The sequence below is a fragment of the Maniola hyperantus genome, chromosome 1, assembly GCF_902806685.2.
Source record: "Maniola hyperantus chromosome 1, iAphHyp1.2, whole genome shotgun sequence".
NCBI classification, from domain to species: Eukaryota; Metazoa; Arthropoda; class Insecta; order Lepidoptera; family Nymphalidae; genus Maniola; species Maniola hyperantus.
In genome coordinates this window covers 14,787,783-14,812,071 of record NC_048536.1, presented here as the reverse complement: position 1 = coordinate 14,812,071, position 24,289 = coordinate 14,787,783, and the positions used below count along the sequence as shown (strand labels likewise).

Below are 24,289 nucleotides of genomic sequence, written 5' to 3'. Positions count from 1 at the left end.
TGCACTTGGCCGGTTTTTTAGGTAAGTCGGCAGCGCAGTAGTTTCGTATCTTTTTATCACTTTTCGTACCTTTTCAGGACACGTATCGTTCATAGGATCACTTAATGATCTTGCCCTTGGAGGAATCACATACCTATCATCTGTGATCTGGATAACGCTTGGTGCCGGCAACATCAGCGTGACACCTTCATGCATAGTCAGTCAGTCAGTAACGCAGTTCTTTATAACTTTATAGAGACTTAAATAGAGACTTTCTTATATCTAAGTATTCACTATTATTCAATAATAATATTATGGAGTTCGATGGAGCGCGATGTGCATCGCTAGTCAAAGAGTAGGTACAGTTATTACAGCTCATGCATCACCATTGAAATGCTGATATATCCGATTACGGGCCTTTTTACGACATGTCTTACGACTAACTTATTAAAGTCTAATGTATTCTAATTTCTAATACTTAATGATTTAAATATCTCTTATAAGTTATAATAGAATAGGCTTGATACCCGCGACCTCGACGCGTGGATTTAAGTTTTTTAAAAATTCTATGGAAACTCTTCGATTTTTAGGATTCTGTACCTCAAAAGGATTTTGAGGTACAGAATCCTAAAAATTGACGTGTTTGGCAGCCTCTGCCTAATACCACTTCTTTGGCAATCGTCGGTTTCTAGCTGGCTAAATTAATACGGAATTTTGAAAAATCGTAAAACAAAAGTTGTTAGTTTAATTAATAATAACAATTACGTGCAATTAGCTTTCTGATATTTTTTATTTAACTTTGTATTACCCAACGGTAGCTGTAGGTTTGTTGTTACAGGAATCATTTGAACATAATTCGTGGTCATGCAACCTGCTACTTTGTAGAATAGTCAACTGTTTATCAGCAGTTATAATTTAACCAGACTAAGGGCCGGTTGTTTCAAACCATTGGTCTTCGTAAGATACGTTCGTTAAAATTTAACAGACGTAGACGAACTTTAACATCTGTTAATTTAAGTGTGTTGCTTCATTGTACAAAAAACTGTTCGTCATTGTTATTTTGGTTGCGAAACTAACCCTAAAAATTAACTTACTTCTCCGTATCCTTTTTTTTATTTCATTTTAAGTATATTAAATTATATACATCGTTATTAATATTGCTACTTCGCATTTTAAACACTTTTTCTTTCTTACAAATTCTCTTTCATCTTCAAAAAAACTACCATTAAAAGCTTTGAATTAAATTGATTCCATTATAATTTGTAAATAAAATATTTCGTTTGTAAGAAGTATGAAGTTACGAACTGATTTGACGATCACCAATGGCGCCAGCACCGGTTAACGTAAACGTAACTTTTTAACGAACGTTAGCGCTAATAGATGCTGAATCAACGCTTTTTCTTTACTTACGTTCGTTAGCGCCATATTTAAAGGTTACGTGTCCGTCAAAGTTTGTTGAAACAACCGGCCCATAGACAGTAATTATTTCAGCCAGACTATTATATTCAGTGCCAGAGCCTTCCAGAAATAATGTTTGATATCATAAGTTCAAGAGTAATGGTCGTAAAGTGAATCTTTTTGTAGGGTGACCACTTGGTTTCGTTTTACGGGTCAATGACAACATTACAATCACTAGAAGTGCGAAAGTAGGTTTGCTTGTTGGTTTGTCCTTCAATAAGATTGACTGTTGTTTTGCATGGATGTAACTAGTTAAAGACTTGACTACCTTTTGTCCCGGAAAATCAAAGAGTTCCCACGGCTGTGAAACTAAATTAATAGCAATGGGCATTGGGCATGGCACATAATTCGAAGAACCGATAGATATTTTAATCCCAAGGTGCTGGAATGGCGACCTCGCACTGGAAAGAGCAGCGTCTACCGCCCACTTGGCAATTAGGCGACATGACATGTGGCCTCAGTGCAAGACCGTGGCGTGTGGAAGTCCCTATGTCCAGTAGTCGACGCCTATCAGTTCATGCCAACGATGACGAACGTCATCCCATTTTCAACATGAAATGCTTGGCTACCCTGTGGTAGGAAGCGGTGCGTGAAGAAGGCGACGACCTGCCACGCGCGGGCGCGCGCGCATCCGTCGTGGAAAATGTAAGGTGCATGGCCGTGAGCCGTGGCTGGTGGGGGGAAGTGAGGCTTTGATCTGACCCGCCCTCCCGATCGCCCGCCCTCGTGGTACCCACGTAAAAGTGTAGAGGTAAAAGCTCCTTTGCAGCAAAAATCAATTATTGGATAGAAGCAGGCGTCACTTTGCGGAAGTCCATGATATGAGGAACCACAAGCTTAAATTCGCTATAACCCGCCAAAACAGACAAAACCACCATACACCAGTGGTAACTAGATGCTGTTGACGATTCAAAAATACTTGTAAAAGTTTAATTGAATAAAAAATATTTTTATTTTATTTTATTTTTTATTTTACAATGCATTGTGAAGTCTACTTATGAGTCAGATCCCTAATGTTGACAAATTCAGTGTTGACCCATTTTGAGCAGGTTTATATTTTGATGATAGGTTAGAAAATTAGGTTAGGCGGACACCACTAATCGGATAAAATTCCGAAGAAAGATAATAGAAATTGCGCCCGCCACGTGTGCTCGGATTTGTAAAATTCAGCCTGTGAGGGCCAGATCTAGGTTATTTTATAAAGGCTGAAAGGTTCTCTACGTATGCCCCCAACAGGTAGGTACGATCAGCGACTATGAAGTTTGGATCATCGTGGCAGGTACTTAACATGCGCAGAGCAACTTTCAGCTTCTATAAAGTAACGTAAGTCTGGACCTCACAAGCTGAATTTTACAAATCAGGGGACACGTGGCGGGCGCAGTTTTTGATATTATAATTGTAATATCATTATCCCCCTATATTTAATATTTCTGGCTCCGTACTTGGTAAGGTGCATGACATCCAGGGCACTGGGCAGGTGATAGAGCAACGAGCATGCCCGCGACACCACCTGCCCATAATAGGTATGAGAATCGCGTATAAGCTATATTAAAACCCTAACCTTTTCAGACATACGTAAAAACGCTCACTTATAACGGTTATAAGCTTATTTCATTTTTTGTGTTGTAAAAGCTAATTTTTCCCGCTCATAAATTTTATAACATGATAATATGAACAGGACGAAGTCGGATCACCCATCACGTTACTGACTTGGGGCAACGTTACTTACCCAGATTGGACTAGTTACACGTCTTCCAAACTTATCGACATCTGCTGCTTCTTCTTCTGTCCTTAGGCTGAAGTTGCAACATTACGGTCTACGCAGGTTCAGCCAAGGGCACAACCACCTAGTGACCTAAGTAGTGGGGGGTCTTCCAACGCTGCGTCTCCCGGTGCGAGGTCGCGATTCCAGCACCTTGAGACCCCAACGTTTATCCGTTTTACGAACTATGTGCCCTGCCCATCGCCACTTCAGCTTCGCAACCCGTTGAATATGTACTTTTACTAATATCTAAATATATAAAAGGAAAAGGTGACTGACTGATCTATCAACGCACAGCTCAAACTACTGGACGGATCGGGCTGAAATTTGGCATGCAGATAGCTATTATGACGTAGGCATCCGCCACGAAAGGATTTTTGAAAATTCAACCCCTCGCGGCGGTTATGCACTCATCCTTTCCTTCCTTTTTGTTTTGTATGGGAGTTTATGACATATTATGTCGTAGATAATCGCTGGTATTCTCACGGATGACGAATAGAACTTGGATGACGCAAGTGCAGTGCGTAATCGCCGTAAGGGGGTGAAGGGATTTGAAATTTGTGTTGTCCACGCGGACGATGTCGCGCGCATAAACTAGTAATTATCAATGATTTGCAAATAGTAGAACGTATCCACATAAACAAATGTAGCACTAACAACTAACACAGTAGTTACATTGTTCCTAGGTACTAATTAGCTAGTTAGATGTAATTAAAGTTTATAGTGGTTTGGTATCTTCCATTAGAGCGGTGGAGGCAGCGGAGCGATTAGCCTTGTCTTGCTTTCTTGCTGCGATCGCTATCGCTGCAGCCATGCTGTTTCGCGATTTATATGTGGCTCAGACTAAGAATCAAGGAGACTTGGCATTAAATAATAATACCTAGCAACCTAGGTGTATAGAAAAGCTCTGAAGAGACATAAACACAGTTTATTGTCTTTGTCATAGTTTGGGCACGTTGTAGTTTGTGCCCAACAAACCTTTGTGATAGTAATTTATTGCGAATATTACGAGTTTTAATTTAGTTTTCTGTTTTAAATTTAATATTGAAGGTGTGTAGAACTGTAGAAGCCATTTATGGTGCATTGCTGTGTAACAGTTGTAGCGAACGCAAATTATGAAACATAAACTTTCATACGTAAGTACGTCTTTTGTTAATTTATGCCTTTCGGATATACGCGTCTGACAAGTGTCAAAAACCACATCTCCATGGCTGCCATCATCATGAGGCATCCAGACTTATACAATGGATTGATTGTTATTTATATCTGGCGGGAATGGACTATGAGTCATATTTAATTGTTAACTATTTGAATCAACATATTTTGTGTCATGTTTAACATCTAGCTGATGTAATTGTTACGTTAATTATTTGTGACGTCACAGGAAGTATCATTTAGTTCAATCACTTTGCAATTTGTAAAATACTGGAAGTTAAATAATACCAACCTTTAAAATATGTCAGTTTTGCTGTCCTGTCAAATTAGTATAAAAAGCGTAGGTTTAATAAAAATGGCGGTCAATTGTGAGAATTAAGTCGAAGGCGCAAGCTATGCTTAAAAATACAGTGAAGTGAAATTGGAAACTGACTATTATTGAAGACCATCCCTATACTTCTGCAACACAAGTCTCTTCATTCTTAGTCTGAGATCTGTGGCGAAGAGTTCTTCCTAATATATACTCACCTACACAGAGATAAGATGTGTATAATGAACATGGTATAAGTTCCGCTCATGGTATAAGTCAGCGCAAATTGCAATTGCGCTGGAACCATGTCTTATTATCATCGAAATTACGTCATTTTGAAGTCAGCCGAAATAAAAATATACCATCAGCTCGAAACTTCAGTCTAGTGCTTGCGGCCACGCGTATTAGCAATTTGCGGGACTTATACAGATTAGGGTTGTTGCGGATGCAGATGCGAATATCTGTAACTCCCCTGTTGGGTACCATTGTACACTTTTTGATTGGTCAGTTAGCACAAGAAGATATCAACTAGCAAACACGCGCGAGGCACGCGCCACTTTCTTTGCAGGTCGTTACTTGTCGCAAATATGAATCCGCATCCGTTAAAGCTCCGCATTAATTGATGCGGATGTCTGAATTAATGCAAATATCCGTAACACCCCTGTCACAGATATTCTATTTCACGATGCTTAGCTTTGGTTGTAGTAGTGAGTCACGATAAACGTTAACGCATCTTATTACAGACTAGCTTATGCTCGCGACTTCGTCCGCGTGGACTACGCAAATTTCAAAGCCCTGTTTTACCCCGTTAGGGGTTGAATTTTCAAAAATCCTTTCTTAGCTGACGTCTACACTCTACGTCATAATAGCTATCTGCATTCAAAATTTCAGCATGATCCGTCCAGTAGTTTGAGCTTTTCCTTTTATATATTAAAAGACTTCAGTCAACAGCTTGCTTAAACCAGCGAAATCGATTGATATGCCTATATTAGGTCACAAAGTAAAATTTGTGATTTGTGATTAATTTTATAAATACGAGGATATAGGTAATATCAGTAAAAGTTTGTGAGTTATTTTAAAAATTTAATTGACTATCAAATAATACTTTAATTATTACATTATTCATATTGCATAACTGATCCCTATTAATAAAATAATAAAAGTATGCTAACTTATCTACTTATTGCCGACCTGTTTTTGAGGCTTGAACTTGACTACGTATTATCATTTGGAGCTGATAGCTGCAGTAAACGTTACAGTGCGACAAGGTTCTCTTGGCACTAGAATGACATTGACAGGGGGGCGCTGTTGGAGAACAAAGGCTTAGAATATTCAAAGTTTGAATATTCTAAGCCTTTGTTCTCCAACAGCGCCCCCCTTCAAACAATAACAAAGGGGATATATATCAGGGGTCATCTCCGTTTGGTCGGATCGACCAGACGGGGGTACGGGCCTCGAGGCTTTGCCTCCTTACCCGGGCGGGTAAAGGGGACACTTAACGGCAACGTTAGTTCCAATTTTCGCCACGCGCCAAGATAGCCTTGTCGCAACGTATGTGAGTGTACGAACTAAATGTCAACACGAAGACCATTTGTCATAGTGTCAATTTTAATGATCGGTTCGCTCGGTGGGGCGCTTTGAATAGCACAAAAAATAAACTGTCATTTTGCATGGCCCACCTTATCTAGTGTACTTGTATTATGTTCATATCTGTGTATTGTATGGAAGAGAAGTGACTACACTAGACAGTCCATTCCGAACAGAAAAATTTCAGGCTGCAAGTCGCCTTTGCTTTACATTGCCACCAACTTAACTGTTCATGTGACACTTGACAGCGTCGCTAGTGAAGAATTTGATATTGCTATTTACGAAATTCACCTAGAATAAGTGGAATTAAAATTCTTTCAACATAGCGAAGACTCAATGTAGCTTTTTTTTAAATTCATTATAGGCGCACGCTTGACCACGATCACACCTAATGGGTAGTGATGATGTGGCCTAAAATTGGACGCGTTTGCTTCGAAGGTGCCTATTCCCTCTTGTTTTAAAGATACCCGGATTATAATTGGCAGGAAACACTGATCTCGGAAGAGTATTCCAGAACCTAGCCATGCGTATAAGGAATAATGACGCAAAGCGTTTCGTACGCGTAGATGGAATGCTGACGTTAAAAATATTTATTGATTTAATGTTAAAAATTATATTGCAGTATAGCAATTCATGCGCGTGAATTTTGAAATGGCAGCTGACGCGGCTCTAGTTCCAATTTTGCCCACCTGAACAGATAAGTTGGTGGCACTATAACTTGATGACCAGTGTAATTTGACAGCGTCATAGGATATACCATGATTTTTGTTCGGAATGATCTATCTAGTGAGTAGTACAGAGATGTCGTTGGTCAAATACCACCAGTATGCCCCATAGGATTTCAATGATGTGCCGCCATGGTTCCAAATGGCTAGAGCCCAGAGCCAGGCTGAAATGAACTTAAAACATTATTTTTTAGTATTTTGCTGACAAAACAGTGCTTTAATATTTCTATCACCTAAAAGAATTAACTTAGAAGTAGAACTCTTAGTCATAAAAATGTTTATCATAATATAGGTATAAGTCCCGCAAATTGCTAATGCAGGTGGCCGCCATTTTAGTGACGCCAGCACTAGACTGAAGTTTCGAGCTGGTGGTATATTTTTACTTAAATATACCTCAAATGACGTCAAAATGACGTCATTTCGATGTTAATGGGACATGGTTCCAGCGCAATAGCAATTTGCGGGACTTATATACATATTGTTATTAGTACATAACAATGTACAAAAAACTAAAAAAAAAACCAGGTCGAAAAAATATATCCCAATTTGCGTGACCTTAACGATCCTTGTTCTTATGCAAGTCAATTTCTAAATCATTTCTTTTATATATACACACCCATACAACAGTGATCGCAAAACAAGTAATCCAATCTGAAGTTCCAACGTGACGGTTTGCGCAAGTCCTGCACTAAGAATGAAGAATACAAGCCTGGCTGAGATCCGTTTTTGCACAATGCGCAGTCATAATATGCCTAGTGTTCAGATTCAACTACTTGTTTTGCGCGCACTATACCTTCGAAATTCCTATAGTATACGACAGGTCAAAATGGCAGAGCCTCCGCGCTAACTTAGTGCGGGCGAGCGCAGGTGACGTGCGGGTGTGCGGGGCGTCCTCCCGCCTCATACCCCAATTACCATCTCGACCATAGTTATTATTTAAATGAAAAATGGCAATCTCTCTAAACGAACTTGCAGAATTCTATTCTGTAACGCTAATGCTAAGGTCGCATCTGCTACATTTATATCTTTTTCTCTTTTTATTCTTTTTGCCGGGTTCAAATCTATACCTTCTTCTGTATTTACCATCTGTTCAGATTCAGGTATAGGTTCTATATTTTCGTCTTCTCTTTTTATTCTTTCCAAAGGCATAAGTTCCATACTCTCTCCTACTGTATTTAATATTTGATCGGTTTTAGATTCTACACATTCTTCTGTATTCATCCCTTCTTCAGGTATATGTTTTATTTCTATATATTCATCTTGTTCTTTTACTATCGCAGAGGGCAGAAGTTCGATAGTGTCTTCTCTTATTCCTACAATCTGAGGGAGTATAAGTTCATCAAAGTCTTCTGTATTTATTAGCTGTTCAGGGACAAATTCTATATTCTTTTCTCCTATACCTATTAATCTGGGCATAGGTTCTGTAGTTTCTTCTTCTCTTTTTATTATCTGCGGTAAAGGTACGCCTTCAAAACTAGTAATTCCTGAAAATGGATCAACTGGTGTGTTGTCAAAGTTTTCTCCTAAATCCAAGCAAACCTCATTTTCAACTAAACCTGGAACTTTGGTATTGTCATTCGTAATGTTTTCTTCTTCAGAGGAATCGTCTTCGTCACTGCTTTCAGTCGTAGGATTAGTATTATCTTCTACTTCAGAATTGTCCTCATCTGTTGTTTCAGCGGTGTCACTTTCTGGACAAGCCGCGTTTGTGACATCAGTACTTTCACTGGATAAGTAACCTCCTGCATCAACCTCTTCAATGATTTCAACATCGTCATTGTCAGAGTTGGCTTGGGTTCCCTGTAATAACAATATTGCACGTATTCAACACAAGATTGAGCTTGTTTTTAGGGTTCCGTACCTTAAAAGGAAAAACGGAACCCTTATAGGATCACTTTGTTGTCTGTCTGTCAAGAAACCTACAGGCTACTTCCCGTTGACCTAGAATTATGAAATTTGGCAGGTAGGTAGATCTTATAGTTGACATTCGGGGAAAAATCTGAAAACCGTGAATTTGTGGTTACATCACACAAAAAAATTAAATTGTGGTCATGAACTAATATAATTAGTATTTTCAATTTTCTAAGTAAGATAACTATATCAAGTGGGGTATCATATAAAAGGTCTTCACTTGTGCATTCTAAAACAGATTTTTATTTACTTTTCTGTATCATAGTTTTAGAATTATCCTGCAAAATGTCGAAAAAATACAACTGAAGTACGGAACCCTTATTGCGCGAGCCTGACTCGCACTTGGCCGGTTTTTTTTCTTTTTAATTTAAGTGGGCGGATCAACGAATTCCTGAAAGGCCGGCAACGCATTGGTAGCTCCTCTCCTAATCACTTAACATCAGATGACTCTTAAAATAGCGTGAAGACCGCGATCTTATCTGTGTGATTTTAGGTTTTCCGAGATGTAGTAGAAAAAAAAACAACCACTCTTCAGTCACTTCAGTCACCGATATAAAATCAAAGGTTCCCACGATATTTTTAAAAACCTATAAATCGACATTTAGGTTATTAGCTTTAAACAATAAAGATCTGTATAATTCAATTTGGGAAATTCCCCCCTTAAGGGTGGTAAAATAGGGGGGCAATGTTTTTATAGAAAAGTTTGAACAATTGTTATTTTTACTTGAAGTTTGAAATGTAGGCTTTTCTAGGGGGTAGGTATCAGATAAGAAAGGATCAACTAAATTCCCCCCTAAGGGAGTAAAATGGGGGTGGAAGGGTTATATGAAAATCCTATGTTTTTGAAGTTAGAGATTTGAAAATTGGCATTTAGGTATTCTGGGTTCCGTGTCTTAAGGTGAGACTGGAGTGGGTAGGTAAGTGAGGCCTTTTGCAGCGGGAAAATTTCAGATCTCATGAGAAACCAGTACGCGGACGAAGTCGCGGGCATCTGCTAGTATTATTATAAATCCGAAAGTGTGTCTGTCTATCTGCTAACTTTTCACGGCCGTTGCGTTTAACCGATTTTGGGGAAATTTGGTACATAGACAGCTTATACTTTTCATCCCGGAAAATCAAAGAGTTCCCACTGGATTTTTAACAAAACCTATATCCACGCGAACGAAGTGGCGGGCATCGTCTAGTGTTTAAAAATTAAATAATAATAAAAGTTTATGTATATTTACCAATAGATCCTTCTCATGAGTTTTAAGGTGTTTTTGTAAAAAGTCCGAAGTAATGAATCTTTTCCGACAAATATGACAATGGAAAAATATCGCTTTATTGCGTAATCGCAGGTGCATGTGACGATCCAATTCGTCTCTGCGACCAAATCTGTAACATATAAATAGAAAACGATAAATTAATACAAGTTAGACTGGGGGCACACGATGCGTTGCGGAGCCGCACCGCAAAGATTTCACCGTATCAGCGGGCACACGAGCGGTGCGGCGCCGCAACGTTGTTATGTCGCAGCGGCGCCGTAGCAGCGTTGGACAGTTTCCTTCCTTGTGACCCATAAACTGAGCGGTGCCGCTCCGACGTCGCAGCGCATTCACCCCTCCCCGCCTCGTCTCGGTGGTTGCAAGTCCAGTGCGGCGCCGAAGCGCATCGTGTGACATGCCACAGATATTTCTATGTAGGACGACGCAGCGACACCGCTCCGGTGCCGCACCGCCGCTGCAACGCATCGTGTGCCCCCGCTCTTAGGATGATTTTATTTTAGTCACCTTCAAGCACTCGCGAGAGCGCTGCATACAAACGAAGTTTGATTCCAATAATGGACTGCTGGAGCAGTCATTGTGTAGATCGAGTGTGTAGCATTCACCATAGAGTTGTCACAGCGGATTACAATTTTGTATAGAACCAGGCGTTACATTGCGGAAGTCCGTGATATACAAAGATCAATGCACGATTGCAAAGATCTTTGCAATTGTGCATTGCAAGGTCTACATCTCCTGAGGATGCTCCGGTGTCGGGGCGAAACGTGCGTCGAGTGTGTTTGGGATTTGTGTGGTGCTGCGTGGTGGTGGTGCGTATTGCTTGCCTGGTGGCTGCTTCTTCCTGCATGTTTAGCAGTGGGAGGGCGGGCGGAGCATTTCGCATGCTGCATGTTGCACCATACAGATTCGACCTGTTTCAGCGGATTATAGCAAATTAAGCTTTTCGTTCATTGTACAGCGGATTACCTTTTTCCACAATCGGATGGGCAAATGTAGGGCACATGTCCAGTGGGTTTTCTGACATTGCCATCCAAATGAGACGCTTTGGTAGAACTGTCTCCGGAGTCATCGCATTTCTGAATTTTACTACCATCCACCCTGCGCTTAGTTCTGCAAAACATAAAAAACCGATCAAGTACGAGTCGGACTTGCACACGAACAGTTCCGTACCATCGCACAAGAAATTACACTAATTTTTTTGCGATGTTAAGTTACGGTTATCGGATTTTCTCTTTTATAAGACATTTCTACCTGCCAAATTCCATGATTTTAGGTCAACGGGAAGTACCCTATAGGTTTTCTTGACAATCAGACAGACAACGTAGTGATCCTATAAGGGTTTTTCCCATTTGAGGTACAGAACCCTAAACAGATAATAGACAACCGACGCAGAAACGAGTACAAGGTACAGCACCCGGCAGGAAATATTGTACATCGACCTTTAGAAATAGATAGCGGTTTCGTAGAGCGTTGTCTCTATCGTTGAGACCGACAAAACGCTCCACAAAGCCGAAATCTCATTTTAAAGGTTGATATACAAAATTTTTCCAGCTGCTGTACAAAAGAGTCGAAATAACATAAAATAAAATCGAAACTTACTCATCCAAATAATTACTAGATTGGCGGTTAAGTCTTCTTCTAGAGTTTTTCAAATCACTTGTAGAAGTGCCAAAATCCCGGGTAGTATTAGCAAAGTCAGGTGGAATGTTTGCGACTGGCACTTTTGGAACAATGTTTCCTATGACTGGTATGATATTTGCAAGCATAGATGCACTTTTGTTAGCCCAAGGCTTAGTAATTGCACCATTTTTCCCAACGAGCTTAGTATTTACGTATTTTCTTACACCAGGTATTTTATTTTCATCATAGGGTATCATGTTCCCCGCAACAGGTCTAACATTTGCAACATTCGGTGTATTGTTTCCCACAACAGGTATAACATTTGCATGATTCGGTGTAACGTTGCTCACAACAGGTATAACATTTGCAAGACTCGGTGTAATGTTTCGCACAATAGGTATAACATTTGCATGATTAGGTGTAATGTTACGCACAATAGGTATAACATTTGCATGATTAGGTGTAATGTTACGCACAATAGGTATAACATTTGCTTGAATAGATGTAGTATTTCCAATTTGAGGCATATTGTTTTCAACATTAGAAGCATTCTTTCTGAGATCAGATATAAGGTTTCGAGCATAAGACATTGCGACTTTCGCTTTGGACATATCATGTTGAGTAAAAGATGATGGAGAATTCGCTACAGTTATATTATTTGTGAAATTAGATGCAGCGTTTTGGGTTAATAGCTGAAAGAGCTTATTATCTTGGGGATCAGAAGTGGAGTTTTCTGCTTTAGGCTTAGTTTTAACAATATAGAACGTAGGGTTTTCGGAATTCAGCATAACTTCCTCTGTAATTATAAGATATGTATTTTTCGGATCATCAACTGTATTGTTTGTATTAGATACAGATTGGTTTTCATATAATGTAGTATCATTAGAATTAGATGCAAAATCTTCTACTTTCGAATCAGAAGTTACAGCATTAAATACTTTGCTAGTTTTGTTGCGATTCAGAATATTTTTGGAACCGTTTTTATTTGTCTTCTTCACGGCGGCTCTTTGATCTTCAATTTTTGAAACCTGTGGAACCACGTTTTCGCAATCACTGGATTCTTTAACAATGGTGACATCTTTGCTTTCTTTGTCTTCGTCTAATGCTTCCTATTCGACGGAAAATAAAATTATATTACTATTTTACATATATTTTTCATAATTACAAGTCGATATGCCATCAAATAAAAAGAATTCTAACCGTGAACCTGTGCTGTGAATCATTTATCGATCTATTTGGTGAAAAAAAATGGGGGGAAAACATGTGGCGGGAGTATCTTTTCCACCGTGCATTGGTTCGTCAGTCAACCTTTCACATCCGGCGTGGAGACGAAAGGTTAAAAGGTTTTCTTGTGAGGTTTCTTAGACAGTTTTTGGAGAAAAACTACCGTTTAGTTAATAATTACCCCCACAGTTTTTAGGAACTACCATGGCTATGGGCTCCTACCTTATGCGTGTTTTGATACGAACTTGAAAAGTTCCATCTTTTTGGTATAAGTCCCGCAAATTGCTAATGCGCGTGGCCGCCATGTTAGTGACATCAGCACTAGACTGAAGTTACGAGCCAATGGTACATTTTTACTTAAATATACGTCAAATGACGTTAAAATGACGTCATTTCGATGTTAATGAGACATGTTTCTAGCGCAATAGCAGTTTGCGGGTCTTATACGGAACCGTAATAAAATGGATGTACCTCTTTTTTCCAGTTTGTGTGTGTATGTAGAAAGTGGGTTTTCACAAGTTCAAACGATTCAAATCGCGCATCACATTTTGTACATTTTTGTAATTTGTCGTCATTGTCATCAACGTCATGAGTTTTTTTGTGGCTTTCTAATTCACCAGAAGTCTTGAAGCTGCAATAGAAAAACAAATTAAATTGGAAATTGGGACTTAGAAGACTACCATTCAAGTAAAAATATATAGAAATCCCGACTAATATTATAAAGACGAAAGTTGTGTGTGTGTGTGTGTGTGTGTGTGTGTGTGTGTGTGTGTGTGTGTGTGTTTGTTACTCCTTCACGCAAAAACTACTGGACGGATTTGGCTGAAATTTGGAATGAATAGATTATACCCTGGATTAACATATAGGCTATCTCTTTTTTAAAAAAATTGCTTAGAATAGTATTTTCACCAACCATTTCCCACAATCTTCCCAATTACATTCAAAAACTATTTCAACTTTTTGAGTTTTCAACTTGGGTTTGTCAAAAAAACTTTCAAAACCGTCGCTTGAATCTTCATTTTCACTAACGTCGGGCGTAAAAGACAATGATGTCAAATCATTAGCTCCGGATGTGGATTCTTTATCAATGGGAATATTCGTCTGTTTGTTATCTGCCGATGAATCCTGAAATGAAGAGCAATCATATCACACTGAAACGTTAACACAATACGCGGCAGAAAGTAATGTACCTTTAGAAGGAGATAGCGGATTTGTAGAGCATTGTCTCTGTCGTCGAGATCGACAAAACGTCATATGGGTATAAGTGACAGAGACACCGCTCTACAAAGCCGAAATGTCATTCTAAAGGCCGATGTACATTATTTTCATACATTAAAGTTTGCTAAATTTTACTTTACTCGCTTACAACTATTACTAAGTACTTACGTCCTTCTTCCATTTTGTGTGCGTCAGTAAGAAATGACTTTTTATATCTTCAAATTTATTAAATCCTTTCTCACATTTTGTGCACTTGTGTGGTGCCCTGTCGTAGTGTATCCTTTTTTTGTGTGCTTTTGCAGCTTGAGCAGATTTAAAGCTGAAACATCATCGATATAAATGACAAGATATGGTCAAGCGAAAAAATAATGTCACGGTTTAGAAACCAAACGAATCAGCGCCATCTCTTAGATACTAATGAACGACCCGTTTGAAATCCAAACGTCACTGAGGTTGCATTGGTGCATGCTTCAGTGAGTCGGTACCATTTTGTTTGTTCAATAACCCTATCCATACGAAGTAATATATAAGTCAATGTGAAACATGAATTTAGAATTTTAGTAGCTTATGCCCGCGACTTCATCCGCGTGGACTCCACCGAACCCATGTTTTACTCACTCAGGGATTGAATTTCAAAAATCCTTTCTTAGCAGATGCCTACGTCATTATAACTTTCTGTATGCCCAGCACGATCCGTCCAGTGGTTTGAGCTGTGCGTTGATAGATCAGTCATTCATTCAGTCAGTCAGCTTTTCCTTTTATATATTATACTAGCTGATGCCCGCGACTTCGTACGCTTGGATTGAGGTTTTTAAAAATCCTGTGGGAACTCTTCAATTTTCTGGGATATAAAGTAGCCTAAGTCCTTCCCCGGGATGTAAGCTATCTCTGTACCAAATTTCGTCAAAATCGGTTGAACAGTTGAGCCGTGAAAAGCTAGCAGAAAGACAGACAGACAGGCAGGCAGACACACTTTCGCATTTATAATATTAGTATGGATTATATTATATTATATAGATTACGATCGCAAATCAGTCTTTTTAAAGTGTACCTATGTCTTCAGTTTACAATATGCGCGAGTGTGTTTGTTTGTTTGCTTTATTTTAATAGCTTGACAAAAAATTACCCCCATAATTTTATTATCATATTATTTTAATATAAAAATTTTAATATTCATTATAATTTTTAATGTTTTAATTGGAGCTATTGGAGGATTTAATCAAACTTCTTTACGAAAATTAATAGCATTTTCTTCCATTAATAATTTAGGATGAATATTATCAGCATTATTAATTAGAGAAAATTTATGAATAATTTATTTTTTTCTTTATTCTTTTTTAATTAGAATTATGTTTTTTATTTTATATATTAAATATTTTTATATCAATCAAATATTTAATTTTAATATATATTTTTCCATTAAATTTTCAATTATAATTAATTTCTTGTCATTAGGAGGATTACCTCCATTCTTAGGTTACTTCCCTAAATGATTAATTATTAATTATTTAATTTTAAATAAATTTTATATTATTTCTTTTTTCTTTATTATAATAAGATTAATTATATTAATTTTTTATATTCGAATTATTTATTCTTCATATATATTTTTTTCTTTCAAATTTAAATGATTTAAATTTTTTATTAAAATTTGACTCCGGGAGTTCCCAAGAGATTTCTAAAAACATGATTCCACGACGACGAATTTGCTAGCATCATCTAGTATACCCATACTGTAATTTTATAAGTTACTACCAAGCCGTTGAATTTTTGAGTACCATTATCTGTAGATATCAGCAAGTAGTCATTATTTCAGACTCTTTACGGTTACTGGGCTCTAGTTTGAAGCCCACGGGAAACCTAAATCCATGCGGACGAAGTCGCGGGATCATCTAGTGTTGATATCTTATAGAGTAGTGTACAGTAGTCATACCTAGTCTACCAACCTTTTACCACAATTTTCCCAATCACATATTGAAGGCACTCTTTCTTCATGAACATGGTTCAAATGCAAATCCAGCGAAGTTTGGTCGAGAAAATGTGTATCACAGCCATCACGCGGGCATTTTAAGCATAAGCTTTTGTCTCTGTAAACAAAAATATAATGCATTGTAAATACCGCTCTTGCACAAAAGGGTATTTTACCCATTTTTGAAAAGTCTTAAGGGACCGGTGATCTGCGCTCGTAAGTCCAACTCGAGACGCATGCAAAACTTGGCCGGTTATTTTTATCTCTTTTTGGCTGACGCAGGGGCGCGGGGTACGCGGGTGAGCTAGGTATGATAGAAATAAAAAAACAAGGATTTCAGAGTAAATAGGTTGCATATTTTGTTATGTTCATCGACGGACGTCATTGAGTTTGACACAATAATAGCACCTTTAAAATTATAGAGACCTAATTCAAAATTTCAGGATTTCTAGTTTGAGTGACAAAATGACTTTGGATGACCATTTTCATCGACTCATACTTCAGAGGTGGTCCCATTTTAGTTTGGTGAAGATCTGAAGTATATCTTCGGAGATGCAGCACAGAACTCCTCAATGGATACGAGTGAATTGCTTGCGATCAGTGTAATAGTAAACAGTATGTTTTTAACCAGGCATAACATATTTTAATAAAAAGGGGCCACTAAAAATTGTGATATAAAAAAATAAAAACAGACTTATAACCACAACCACCAAAAAGTAATTTAATTTATTACCGAATATATTATGTATACAAAAGTTAATGTAGGTAGTTCTATAATAATATTTTTTGGAGTCGTAAACGTAAAATCCACTCAGGCGATCCTTTACTTTTCCAATATCAATAAATGATAATATTATAAAACAATAATAAACGGTATGTTATGAAACTAATTTTTGCCATGTTGCCATGCAATAATTCGCATAGAGCTAATTGGTACAAAATTTGGGAACACCATTATAAATGAATTATGAAAAGTCCTCATCAATCCCACATTTGCAAAAAAAAAATTCAAGGTCAAAGTTCACAAAAATGGGTTTTTTTGCATTTTCTAGCTAAACGGTAAATTTTATCATGAAATAGGTCTCTTTCTCGCTCATTCCGTTTGCTATTACTCAAACTATTCTGGACTGAGTGTCTGTAAATTGAAAAATATAATATGTTCAGATCACGGAAAATTAAAGTTGTAGATAAATGTAATATTATGTGATTTATAGCTACCTAAAATGTCCTTTCTTTTTAAAATTGTTTGCTAGAGATTTTTTCCTTTTGACACGACCATAGATTTTATTTTTGACAGTTCTAGCCATTATAAGTACCAAGTGAGTCGAGAGCTGAAAGTAATGTTGCTAGGTATTAGTATGAAAGTTAAATAAAATAAAACAGTTAAATAAAAATATTTCAATCGAAATATTACATGATATTAATTAAGGGGCCTGAAATATAAGTATCAGGAAGTTTCCTACAAAAAAAGGAAAAAAAATGAAAATTATTTTATAATATAATAATATAATATTCAGTCATTGGATAAAAGAGCGTACGAAAAGATAAATATTAAGCGAATCAGACTCGCATACAGGCAGACCCCTTGTCCATACCATCGTACAAGATTATCTAGATATATACTTTTTAACTATTTTAATTTACATAAGGCTATTTTGAAATTTTTATTTTATTAATAGTGGTAATAGAAATACACACTCCATGAAAATTTTCACTCTCTACCTATTACGGTTCATGAGGTAAAACCCACTGACGGACAGACGGACGAACAGCGGAGGATTACTAATGGGGTCCCGCGTAGGCATCCTTCGGGTACGGAACCCTAAAATTTTAAAATTTCGAGCCTCAATAGCTCAACCGGTAAAGGAGTGGACTGAAAACCGAAAGGTCAACGGTTCAAACCCCGCCCGTTGCACTATAATTGTCGTACCTACTCCTAGCACAAGCCTGACGCTTAGTTGGAGAGGAAAGGGGAATATTAGTCATTATTTTGTCCTCTTTAAACTCTTCTTTAAAATAGGAATATTTGTAAATTTTTTCGTAGTTAAAATAATAATATACCAGAATTGAAAGAGAAATATTGTGTTCACTATGCTACGTATGATGAGATTTTGCATCTCAAACACTTTCGCGTTAAAGTAAAATGAACCATAATCACTTTGTTTTAAAGTTCAAGTTCATCTACTGCCAACGCTCCATGAAATTAAAATCAGTGGTACTGATTTTTTTAAGTTCATTTTATTCTGACGTTGTTGTGTATTGACGCTCGAATCCTATCAATCGAATCAAATCAAGCACACTGAATAATCAGTATTCAGTGTGCTAAGTATGAGGTTTTACCTTATTTATCAATTCTTACTAAACAACTATTATCAAGTCGGGTAAGTACACGTGAAAGATTTAAATAACAATTTTAAAATACTTACCTTGTAAGGTTTAAAATTTAAATCCAATATCAAACTAAGGTCAGAATGTTATTTTCACTCACACTTTAAACACTTTCCATATATATTATATTACTAGCTGATGCCCACGGCTTCGCCCGCGTGGATTTATGTTTTTGAAAATCGTGTGGGAATTTTATATTTCGGTGCGCGAGTCTTTCTCGCACTTGGCAGGTTTTATTTTTGTTACAATCGTTACATCTGAAGCACTACGGTCTCCACTATTTCCTAACATATCGAGAATCAGGCGTACGGGTTCTTAAAAGAAAATCAGGAGTGAGTACATATATGTATTGTACATTACTAAAATAAAATAAAATAAAATAAATAAAATTACTGAAAAAAGTGGCTTATATCTATCTAATAGCGAAGTCCCAATTTTCGATATTATAACGATACTATAGTGATTTACACCGATGTCGATATTTAGACTATACAATGATTATTTTTATTTATAAAATCGTGTGATTGTAGGTATTATTTTTTATTGTTGCAGCAGGGTTGAGATGATTTGGGCTACCAACCAGGTACCAGGTACCAGGGCTCACCTCAAAGGTGTCCTTTCAGAAAAATTATGAAACATCATGAATATATAGAAAAATTACTGGAGTACCCCAAAGGTTCTCAATCATAGAGGCATGTTCCCAAACTAACAAGGTAACCTTGGGCCCTTTGGTGAACCGATGAAAAAAATGGGCACTGAATACAAATTAATAAGTATATATAAGTAGGTATAAGTACTATAATAATATTACTTAAAACCTTGGACCATTTGTGGAACCCTCCCATCAAACAAAAAATAAATTTCTCTATAAAAATATTAAAAAAAATTTTTTTTTGAAGATCTTTAATAGGCATCGGCGTGAGGAAAATTTCCAGTGTAGCTCTTCCGGCTTTTCTGTCCTCTGTGCATAGTATAAAAGAGCTTAGCTCTCAAATTCTCAAATCCAATTCATCATTGACCTATGCCGCAGAGGCCCTAGAGAGTTGGAAGGTCAGATGTCCCAATGTCGACATCCCGAAGGAACGTACTACACAAAAACTTTGGGATTTGCCATTGGTTCAACTGACACATACGAATTTGGTTCAAAATCTTACAAGTGACAGAGATCGTGCCAGGCTTCTAGCATTATCCGAAAAGGAATCTGGGTATTGGCTGCATGCCTTGCCATCAAAAAATCTCGGCACACTTTTAGATAACGAAAGTTTTCGTGTGGCTCTAGGTCTCAGATTGGGAACACCACTGTGCCATCAGCACAGATGTCCGTGTGGAAAAGAGGTTGATAAATTTGGAATCCACGGACTCTCTTGCCAAAGGAGCTCCGGTAGGCTGTTTAGGCATGGCTCTCTTAACGATACAATTAAAAGAGCTCTTGCCACCATAAATATTCCTGCGCTCATTGAGCCGGCAGGGATTAGTCGGGATGATGGCAAGAGACCTGATGGATTGACGCTGGTTCCCTGGGAACGGGGACGGGCGCTAATGTGGGACGCAACTTGCGTTGACACATTGGCCCCGTGTCATATCAGGAAGACAGCATCAAGACCGGGAGCCGCAGCAGAAACAGCTGAAAACGGCAAGCGGCGCAAGTATGCCTCTCTTATAGAGAGTTACATTTTTGTGCCGTTTGCCGTGGAGACCCTGGGGCCATGGAGTCTTAGTGCTAAAAATTTTTTACGAGACATTTCACCGCGATTAATAGCCTCAACTGGTGACAGAAGGGCTGGCTCATTTTTTGCGCAGCGGATCAGCCTGGCTGTCCAGCGCGGAAATGCAGCCAGTATTCTTGGCACCATTCCACGCGGTCATGATTTATATAGTAATTAGATAAGGCTAGCCTTAAGTTTTATTGTATTAAAAAAAAAATAGTAAAAAAAAAAAAAAAAAAAAATAGGTAGAACAATATGATTATACACGCTATACATTGCGGGTTTGAAAAATACTAAACTCACTAAAACTACAAAATAAGGCAAATGGTTACTGGTTTTGGATTTGTTTAGGTAGGTAGTATAACAATAACGCTAACATACGCTTTATTACAGTGAACTTGTACACAATCTTTAAACTAAACTAAATTAACAGGTCTAAATCTAGTGCTGTCCTTTTCCGCAAGGAACATTATGAAAGGGATAGCAATAGATTTAGACGTGCCATTTTAGTTTAGTTTAGAGATTGTGTACAACGGAATTAGCCACATTGTCCGCATTTTCAAAGCAAACTTGCATGAAACTTTAGTGGCACCCACGCAATATACTAGTAATAGTAATACCTACCTAGTAACTTACCTACCTAGTACACTTTTAGGGTGAGATCTATAGACCGCACTCTGGCATTGCTTAGACTTAAGACAGACAGAGCTATATCTCTATTCTCTCATATAAATCTGTCTCGTTTTAACTCAATCTTAAGTCTGAGCAAAGTCAAAGTGCGCTCTATAGATCTCAACCTAGACATATTCTATAGTCCAGTTATTATCTCGGTGCAGACTCGGTCATAAATCATAAATGGATTAGGGATGTGCGCTAGTGGCGCGCGCGCAAGGCCGCCGTTATCGATGTCTCTGTTGAACATTGGCAAAAATGTATGGAGCATGCAGTATTGCTCCAAGATGAAGACTTGAGAAAAGCACATTTATGCGAAGAGTTCATCATTCATGTGGATGATGATGACGATTACGATGAGTCAGACATAGAATTTTAATTTTGTGTTTTTAGTTTTATATATACCTACGTTTATATGTTTCTATATTTAATATGCTATATTGTAATTTTATTGGTAAAAAAAACCTAAAAAAAAAATATCTTTTTATTTCTATCACCCATTTATAAAGATACAAAAAAACACAACTATCGATATTACGCATCGACTGCAGTAATGCACAGCCGTGAGCCGTGCCATATGCCCCGTGAGTGGGAAAGAGAGCGAAACACTCGAATGATTTATGACCAAGTCTGCACCCAGATAATAACTGGACTATATACACTTGCACTACTTTAATAAGCAATGGAAATCTACTTACTTAGATGGTACTGTACACGGTGCTAAGTAGATCTGTCGTTTTTTAGGAAAACGACGTATTTTTCTTTTAGCATTCAGATATAAACGAGATTTCTTCCCCCGTCTATAATCCATTACAGATGACAAACGGTTTAACTGAAACATAAAATAAAATTATTAAGTAGGCAGATACAGAGTGTGGGTATCTATTAATTACCTACAGTTCAGGTAATAAAGCATACGTGCGTTTTCATTAAAGATGATATTATAAAATAAATGAAATGGTTACTAATAAAATATTGACAAAATTATACTTGCCTACGATTTTTCTTCAGTCGACGAAATAATTACAGCAAATCCGATCGATACACAAGCCGAGTCAAAACAACGAAGCAAAAAATCAAGTCCATTAACAATAACCAAGTCAAACAATAATAAGAGCGGGTAGGGTAGGTAAGTGTAGGGCAGCAGAATAACGCACGCTCACTACACTGCTACATTATCAAAAAGTGTACATACCGTCCTACCGACCTACCGTCTTTTTTGGCAAACAACAATGTTCTTATCGACAGATTACAGATACCTATTTACAGATTACAGATTGATACATAGATTACATGCATCATGCTCATTTTTTGTGATGTGTAGGTACCTATGTAAAACATGTGAACTCCTCTCGTATTTACTTTATTTTTAAAGAGCAGAATGGCTTGAAGGGTAAATTTTGAATAGTGCTTCCTCCACCAAGCAACCGACCGGTCTACCACTTTAGAGGCACCGACATAGCATAAGAGATAACAGTTGTCCTACATGAAATACCAAATTATATTTGATTTGATATTATTTGAATGATGCGGCCAGCGACTAGAATCCATCTCAAGATATTTACACGACTATACGTGTGTTAATATCAGAAAGATTTGAAGAGAGAAGAGATTGAAGGGAAGAAAGACAAGGCCATTTACAGGCCTCCCACATAACCACCGTCCACCGACCAGAGATTATTTTTCACTTACTTTGTATAAATTCAATTTGCAATTTTATGTTAAACAATTATTTTAAAAACAAACTCATAAACCCACGCCTCACGCCACTCACAAGAGAAACAAATTCAAATCAAAGCAAGCAAATCACAACAAAATGCCATTTTTACTGGTCTGTGGCCATTTTGTTGGTTGTGATTTTTGACAGCTAAGCTAAATTTTTTTAACTGGTTTTACGGCTCTGGGTTCTAGCTAGGGATGGCGATTCTTTACGAAAAAGATCGATTTTTAAATCGATTCGAATCGTAGTCTAATGAATCGATTCACGAAAAAATCGAGGCCTACAACATCGATTCTTAAAAATCGATCTTTTTTTCAAGTTTGCGTTTACAATGTAAATTTGTATCAATTTTACTAAAAACAAGATTAATATTGCAATTAACGATATCTTATCAATAAAATCAGGGAATTCAAAAATAACAATTATTTTTATTACCGTATCAAACTATAAGATCAACTATAAAAAAAAATAAGTATTTATATACTATAATTATATAATTTGATGCTTTGAGGTTAAATAGATAATTGGACATAAAGTAATCGTGAATGAAGTATGAACACTTCCATCAATAAGAATTCCACATATTACTTATTAGTTATTTCAATGCTGATTATTCCTGTGTAAAAGTAAATTTAAATGATAATCACAACTAACAGAACAAACTGAAAATAATAGCATCAAAGTAAAAAATAAGAAGCACTTTACTTATTTACTTACCTACTCTCAATTAGTTATTATTTCGCATCAAACACTACATGAAAATCTGATGAAAATCAATCATGAAAATACTTATATTACGCTAATAACAGTATTCATTAAACGACAACAACAAATGAATAATGCAATATCAATCGCTGACTTCTGTCAAACTATTCTTCCTTGTTCCTTCCCTTAGAGTCGTAGATAGAGTAATAAAGATAGATGTAGGAACGTTTGCTTTCTCATTCACACTAAAAAGAGAGCACAGATAAAGTTACTAATGTGATAAACAGAGACGCAGCTAACCTATTTTTTGTTCCTTATCGTGTGACTGGTTTTTTTCAAGAATACATGCAACTTCCATACAAGGCATGCAAAGAATATCGGCAAAGTTCATACAACATTTTACCTTGAAATAATCAACTAAATGCAAATAATTTTATGGTTTATACCAAAACAGAAAAAATCGAATGTCGATTTTCAAGGGTGATATATCGATTCAGTGAATCGTCACAGTACTTCATATCGATTTAAAAAATCGATATTTTCTGCTTGAAATCGATTCTTCGATTAATCGATCTCAGATCGCCATCCCTAGTTCTAGCCTTTTTTGAGACTAGCTAAAGCTAACAAAATTATACTTTAGAGCTTTTTAGAGGCTTGCTAGAATATGTTTCTTGGTTAGAGAACCACAAAGTACATTGGAAATTGGGTATGAGAACCATAGAAGACAGAGGTGGACTAACCGGTCGATTCAAAATGCATTGCACAGACCAGTAATCTGAAATAAATGCATTGTGCCCTTAGATATGATTGTGCCTGGCAATGCATGACGTGATTTATTTATAATACTATTCATGTACTATTCCGAAGAAAATATAAAAAAAATTAGACCTTTATACTTTGACGTAAGTTTTTTATGAT

General features: G+C 37.2%; 2 protein-coding genes across 7 annotated transcripts; one reads left to right on the top strand and one right to left on the bottom strand.

Annotated features, from left to right (window-relative positions):
- Window positions 1–6,018: 6,018 nt before the first annotated feature.
- On the bottom strand, window positions 6,019–23,796 carry LOC117996908 (uncharacterized). Of its 6 annotated transcripts, none has more exons than XM_069499397.1 (10): window positions 23,384–23,796; window positions 21,645–21,778; window positions 16,158–16,298; window positions 14,380–14,530; window positions 13,907–14,118; window positions 13,465–13,624; window positions 11,749–12,878; window positions 11,116–11,259; window positions 10,114–10,261; window positions 6,019–8,776 (listed from the first exon to the last, which is right to left on the bottom strand). In XM_069499397.1, exons 2-10 carry the CDS (start codon window positions 21,755–21,757, stop codon window positions 7,913–7,915), a joined length of 3,063 nt encoding a protein of 1,020 aa, XP_069355498.1. In that variant the 5' UTR covers window positions 21,758–21,778; window positions 23,384–23,796; the 3' UTR covers window positions 6,019–7,912. The 6 variants fall into 6 exon arrangements, with proteins under 6 accessions (XP_069355498.1, XP_069355500.1, XP_069355483.1 ...); XM_069499399.1 differs by lacking the exon at window positions 23,384–23,796 and adding an exon at window positions 17,399–17,511 and having other exon boundaries at window positions 21,645–23,331; XM_069499382.1 differs by lacking the exon at window positions 23,384–23,796 and adding an exon at window positions 21,941–23,331.
- On the top strand, window positions 14,629–15,866 carry LOC138402514 (NADH-ubiquinone oxidoreductase chain 2-like). Its single transcript, XM_069499414.1, is given in 2 exon segments — window positions 14,629–14,684; window positions 15,275–15,866. Coding segments are annotated over 2 exon segments (648 nt in total).
- Window positions 23,797–24,289: the final 493 nt, after the last annotated feature.

Coding starts and splice junctions, on each gene's coding strand:
- LOC117996908 (XM_069499375.1), bottom strand. CDS start 21,787: ATGTTTCAGTTAAACCGTTTGTCATCTGTAATGGATTATAGACGGGGG. Junction 16,299..21,644: donor CCGTGTACAGTACCATCTAA/GTAAGTAGATTT, acceptor TTTTGTTTACAG/AGACAAAAGCTTATGCTTAA. Junction 11,260..11,748: donor TCTAGTAATTATTTGGATGA/GTAAGTTTCGAT, acceptor TATGTTTTGCAG/AACTAAGCGCAGGGTGGATG.